This window comes from Pyrus communis, chromosome 7 (assembly GCF_963583255.1).
Source record: "Pyrus communis chromosome 7, drPyrComm1.1, whole genome shotgun sequence".
In the NCBI taxonomy this organism is placed as follows: Eukaryota; Viridiplantae; Streptophyta; class Magnoliopsida; order Rosales; family Rosaceae; genus Pyrus; species Pyrus communis.
In genome coordinates this window covers 28,254,783-28,261,194 of record NC_084809.1, presented here as the reverse complement: position 1 = coordinate 28,261,194, position 6,412 = coordinate 28,254,783, and the positions used below count along the sequence as shown (strand labels likewise).

At 34.8% G+C, this 6,412-nt stretch overlaps 1 protein-coding gene across 1 annotated transcript; it reads right to left on the bottom strand.

The window, feature by feature from the left end:
* On the bottom strand, positions 1-4,021 carry LOC137739740 (protein CHLOROPLAST J-LIKE DOMAIN 1, chloroplastic-like). The gene is made up of 10 exons (XM_068479426.1): positions 3,835-4,021; positions 3,555-3,642; positions 3,323-3,427; positions 3,152-3,229; positions 2,257-2,312; positions 1,696-1,753; positions 1,342-1,467; positions 1,137-1,232; positions 884-955; positions 1-234 (listed from the first exon to the last, which is right to left on the bottom strand). The coding sequence occupies exons 1-10, from the start codon at positions 3,939-3,941 to the stop codon at positions 172-174; spliced, it is 849 nt and encodes a 282-aa protein (XP_068335527.1). The 5' UTR covers positions 3,942-4,021; the 3' UTR covers positions 1-171.
* Between the last annotated feature and the right edge of the window lie 2,391 nt (positions 4,022-6,412).

Below are 6,412 nucleotides of genomic sequence, written 5' to 3'. Positions count from 1 at the left end.
TTTACACGAGATAAAATTTAACTTCGAATTACTTTCCTGTCAAAATTCCAAGTTACAAGACTCATTTCTCATGTTCAAACAAAATTCACAGCTACGTTACAAAGGAGAATAGCATATCATGAGATAGCTTCCTGCCATGTCGATATCCCCCCGATTCACAAACATATTTCATCACCTATAATACGATGCCATAATGTAGAGCATGAACGCGGTTGATGAAGTGATTATCAATTCCTACATGAACAGAGATATTATTTTCACAATGGCAACAACTAAGTATTACACAATCTGTCAGGCAGAACATGGACCACTGAGTTAATTACTTTACTCGCCAACATTTCACATCGTTTGTGTACAGAAGTGCTTAATAACTGAAATAATGCTCAAAACTATATAGACGTAACAAACTAGCTTTTACATATAAATACTCAAATAGTAATCAATAGACTATAAAAAAGAGATCTTTAGGAAGGTCGTTGATCAATATAAAAAGTATGGATAATCCCGTGCTTCATCGTAATTTCCCCAAAAAAAGGGCCACCCTTGCCCATTGAGTGCTCTACCTAGGGCCATCGACATCATATTTACCCTATGACCTTGTCAACTCTAGTTCCGTGTGCTTGTGAAACGTGTTTTAACAAAATAAGTATAACTTTACCCCAATTTAATTTAAAATCTCACTCCGAAAGGATGTTTAAAGCTTCGAAAAATCTGATAACTTACTAGAAGTCAACAATTTGACTTCGGATTTTGGGGGAATTGATGAAAAAAAGCACATACGAATTTCTCTCTGAGTCCTGACCAAAATTGCAATGGCTAGAATTACATTCTTTTAGTGTAGAACAAAGTATCAAATAAAAGCAAAGATATTACCAGCCAATACCTGATTATTGTAAAGAGCAGCAGGAATGTAGCTACCCATATACTCGATCAAATTCAGTACACAAGTGTATCCCTGCAAGAAGTTAACCGAGACTTTGGTGGAATGAACATAAAGGAGTGGAACTAAATTATAGGATAACCAGATATAGAAATCAGAATTAAAATAGACAATCAGAACAGAACTGAAATCCCCCCACTTATACCCCCTCCCTGTCAAACACTAGTGCACCAAGAATTCAAGCAACATAATATACCACAGAAGCAATCGCAATACAGCCAAACACTAGTGCAAGTGAACGGAGCAGTCGTTTTCCCATCCGCAGTCCCCTCCCTGCATCCTCACCATCTTCCTGCATCAATAGAATAATTAGGTCGAAAAAGCAGCTTATCATAAGTTTCTACATACAGTTTCAAAAAGTAAAAATGAGGACATGCAATCTATTGAGCAACATGACTCACTGTATATGTTGGAGATACAGGCGGTTCAAAGGATTTCAACTTCTCAAAAATCCGATAAACAAAAGCAAAAGTTAAAAATTGAAAGGGTTTATATTCAGCATTCCGCTTGATAAGAAGCCAAGCTACCTGCAAATAGATGGGGAAAAGGTAAGGGTAAGAAAAACTCACATAGAATAAAGCAAAATAACGAAAAGAACCCATGAGGGTTAAGTTATGAAATATCTAAGTTGGGCTAGCTAATTGCCGAGCATCCTTCAAGAGTTGTTCCATAGTCAACATCATGCACCAAAGAATATTTTCCAAAACAATAAAGAATATAGAATCATATATAATCGATCATTCCCTAGAACTTACAAATACAGCAGATATTGCCAGGTTGATGCGCATATCTTGTACAGTAGACTTGGTGAACCTGTAAGCAAATAGAAGTCAAAAGATTAGAGCATAAAGTGCCACCACCTAGACTACATATATCCTCTGAAAATACCCAACATATCAAACGTGGAGGAAAGAAACGAGAGCTGGTTTCAGATTTTAATTGATAAACCGCATGCACTATCACATTTCCAAATAATTCTAAATCAGAATGAAAAAAATATATATATTTATGAATATTTGTATCATTTTCCATATTGAGAGCTCATAAGAAGTTCATGTTTTTAAGCATGCTATTTATTAAATGAAGCAAAGAGTAAAATCTGAAATGCTAAAGTACCAGCCTCTAGCGAAGTAGGCATGGGTAAGCAAAAATTTTTCCACAACTATTAAGGTAATCCAACCTACTCATATTCTTCATATAAAAATATCACATGCTTTAAAAAGTATCAAAATCAGCAGCCACTAATATACATCTTCTCAGCAGCACTATTTTCCTATGCTACTTATCGGTAGTAGTCACATGATGCGTAGACAAACCTAGGCCCCCATGGTACAATTGGTTGCTTATCAGCATATTTGATGTCCTTTGAAACCTGCAAGTCAAAAAAAAAAAAAAAAAGAGGAATAGTACAATGAGGTAAAAAGAAAGGATGATAATCAGCTTTTTTGACAGGTTACGGCAGATAACTAATCAATCTGAAATTCCAATTATCACAAAGACAAAATCTAGAAGTATGTAAAAACAACTTTAAGGGCCATTTACACAAAGCACCCAAATGGAAACATATTCAAATGTGCTAATTTACACAACAGGTGATACCTGAAAGAAGCAAAAAATATGAGTTCTTATAGCAGTTTTCAATGAAAAAATCGTAGACCAGATTCTTGACTGTTGTACTATGACATGACAAATATTCATTCCTAACTTTGATCTTACGAGGTAACAACTAACAATGATGATATCAATCAATTCTATCTAAACCCAAATCAGATTAAGAGGTATACAGTACATGCTTCCGCAAATTATAAAGATGCCCATGTTTCTTTCCATTCCACTACTTTAATTATCTCTAAAACAATATTTGTGCTTGGTATTTGGCATCTCTTCAAGATTCAGGTTCCTCGTTATTCCTATATGCAGCTCCCTTAAAAAGTGTTATCCCTGGAAGCATAACACATCCAGAGTAAATCCTCCATGGATTCTCCAAGTTGTTAGACAAGTTGTTACAAGTTGGTAGTTATTCCTCCATAGTACTGTATAAAGCTTATACACCACAACACTATAGAATACGACAACAATTAGAATAATTCATGCATAAAAAATACCACATGACATCATTTTTCAACTTCCACTTTCTTTCTCTTTTGACGAATAAAGTCCACCCAGCAGACTCTTATAAGAACAAGATATAAAAGTATCACTTGCATGTACCTTGAAGGAACCAAAGGTTACACCTTTCTTCCTATTAGTTAGCTGTGCCATCATGACTTTGTCATATGCTTTCTCCAGCTACATAAATGATTACGGAGTTATAAGAATATTGTTCACAAGCTCATTCCAACCAAATATTTAAAAGAGCACAAACAGAGTTTTGAAGCGTACTCTTGCAGCAGTTGCTTCATCACCGCTCCTCACGGCCTCCTTGTGTTTTTTTGTATACGCTGCCTTGATCATGTCAAATCCCTCAATTGGGCTCACACCGAGAACCTGTGAGATAAACGAGAATTAGTAAATTACAAATAAACAGAGAAGTAGAAACAAGTACCCAACTATTCAGTCAGCCACTTGCTGCAACATTAATTTCAAAGGTCCATAATTTACAAGCTGAAATTACCTCATATGGATTCAAATCATCGTCCGGATTAGAACTTCCCGCCGCAGACGCAGCCGCACAAATTACCCTTGTATTCTGTGGAATTGTTCTAGAACCATGATAAGTTTAACACCCTGTTGCTATATCTATACATTTTCAAGCATAAATAATTATAACAATATTTGCAAAACCAAACAAAAAAAAACAAAGACCCAGCATTCGTATCACGAACACGAAACTTTCCACAGAACAAAACCCTATTCTCAATTTTCTCGCCAACCAAACAGAGTGAGTGAATTACCTGACGAAAGAGGGTGGCAGCCTCAACTCCGGGACATTAGGGCGGAAATTCCTTTGGGAAAATTGTAATTTGGGGCAGAGAAAAGCATGGGAAATCGCCAGAGCCATTTGCCCTGTGGAAAATGAGTTTTGGTTTGAATTTTCAGGTTCGGGGTTTTTCGAGCAGAACAAGCAGAGGGGGAAGCAAAGGGATTAGTACAGTACAGGCCAGCTGACAACTACGCAAATACATACGGAATACACGTAGTAATACTTGGGCCTAAAGAAACTAGTACATCCACTAATATAATAAGTGGGCTTTCCACTTATTTGCTAGATTGTAATTACGGCCATCAGAAATTCTCAACGCGGATACCCGCTGTTGTTGTGCGAATGGGTTGTGAATGACTCGTATTAATAATATATTAACCACGTATTTTTACTATCTTAATATATATTGATAATATAAGAATATTACATTAATATAGTGGAATATGTTGTCGATGTGCACGCATGCCCAAACTATGTGTTCTAATTGGCTCTTTTTTTCTGTATATAGACTTCATTTTTAGCTTTTATTATAAGGAGTTTTAACGAAAAATTCACAGTACTGTTCATTTTAACGAAAAATCATATTTTTACACTAAAAGGTCAAACCTGGTACTATTCATTTTACCCCTTATTTTGTCCTTATTGTTAAAACTTAAAGTTTTCAAGCCCTTTTCATTAGTTTTCCTTTTATTATATTGACTTAGCCCTAGTTTGGTACTGAGGTGATTTTGAAAAAAGTGGCTATCAAAAAAAAGTTGGGAGCTTTTTTATGTTTGGTAAATATTCAGCTTCAGCTTTTTTTCACAATTTTTGGTGAAAAAAAAGCCAAAAACACAAAGCTGCAAAACCCAACTTTGAAAAACCAGCTTTTTTCACATATGTTTTACATAAAAGTTTATCAAACATTATAATACTGCTTTTTTTTTTCAAAAGCACTTTTACAAAAAAGTTTACCAAATACTCTGCTACTTTATTTCACGGCTGCTTATTTTCACAGCACAGCAGAAACAATTTTTTTTCAAAGCACAACAATATCAAACCAACCCTTAATGTTATGCCACATATTTATTTTTTAGACCACATACACATTTTTGACAGCTTTTAAACATAATTAATACAAAAAAGATAATGTTGAGTGAATTTTGGGTTTCAGAAAATAAAGTTATGATTTTAGAGTTTTAGAGAATAATCGTCACAGTTCCAGTCCTCAGTTGAAAATAAACACACAATAGGCATGTGAATTCCCAGAACCAAGTAGTAACAACAAAGGTCATGTGGTGTAAACACCTATTCAAAGAGATCTAGACCTTGGTAGGGCGAAAACATATAGATAAAGCAACAAACTAGTGTTGAGATGAGATCCACCAAATGTAGAGTGGATGGCTGTGACGGGTGTGAGTGGTTGGAGGGTTGATTCGAAGTTTTGGAAGAGTTTGAGCACAAGGCCCCAGAGGTATAATACCTTGAAACATGTATGCATTATGCATAATGCGTAGTAATTGCAAGTTGGGTAGTGCTATTCATACATTTATTTTTACTTGTCATACATATTTTTTAATTTTTAGCCGTCAGATCGAATAAACTGAAGAAGATCAATGACTAAAAGTTAATAAAGTTGTGTAAAAGGTAAAAATGAATGTATGAATAACACTTTTCTTGTGATTTAGACTTCAATCATGTAATTATTATTTTTTAGGGCAATTTTTTTTTTTTTTTTTTAACCAAACGATATTATCTTTATTGAGGAAAACGGCCGAACGGGATAGGGTAAGCCTAACAATGAGATAGTAATAATGTGATTTAAATTCGTCTTTGAGAAGAATTGAACCTAAAATCTCTCACTTACAAGTAAAGATGATGAATATTACTAAACCGTAGTACTAAGTGATATATTTTTTTCAGAGAAACTCAATAGATTTAAAAAAAAAAATTGGAGCCTAAATGACGTGGAATAACTAGCAGACCACAATATAGAGATAATCACATTTGTAAGCCAAAGAAAAATGGGTGTTGAGAAACCTGAAGTTAGGTGCCCTAGTGTTTGATTTGGTACCATAATTTAGTCTTCTAAGTTGTTTTAGTTAGATTCTTAAAGGAGAAATTTTTGAGATTTCACTCACACGAAAAGAAGTAACATTTAATCTTAATGAATATGATAATAATCACTTGTCATACATGCATGTAACGGCTGAAACTTAAATAAATTTATGAAATTTCGTTCATGCATCAACGGTAAATCTATCCGAAATGCACATAAAACTTATCGCGCAACATACATGCACATTGCGATTGAAACTCGAATCGGATTCCCAAATCAGAAAAGTTCGTAGACTCTATTTGGCATTTTCTTTGAGGTAAAAAGAATCCCGATGAGAGAAATGAACCTGGAATTTGTTCACCGTCTCCTCTCGTAATCAGTGACAGTGCCAGGCTTATTAAAAAATAGCTGCGGTAAATAGTGGTAACAGTGTTTAGATGTCATAGTGACAGGTTTGACCATCTAGGATTGGCAAAGAAAGTATAGCCTATAGTACCCAAAGTACCCAGAA

Excerpts from the sequence above, each read along its gene's own strand:
- LOC137739740 (XM_068479426.1), bottom strand. The coding sequence starts at position 3,941 with ATGGCTCTGGCGATTTCCCATGCTTTTCTCTGCCCCAAATTACAATTT. Across the intron at positions 1,468-1,695 it reads TGGCAATATCTGCTGTATTT|GTAGCTTGGCTTCTTATCAA; the intron begins GTAAGTTCTAGG and ends ATCTATTTGCAG. Across the intron at positions 235-883 it reads CTGCTCTTTACAATAATCAG|GAATTGATAATCACTTCATC; the intron begins GTATTGGCTGGT and ends CTGTTCATGTAG.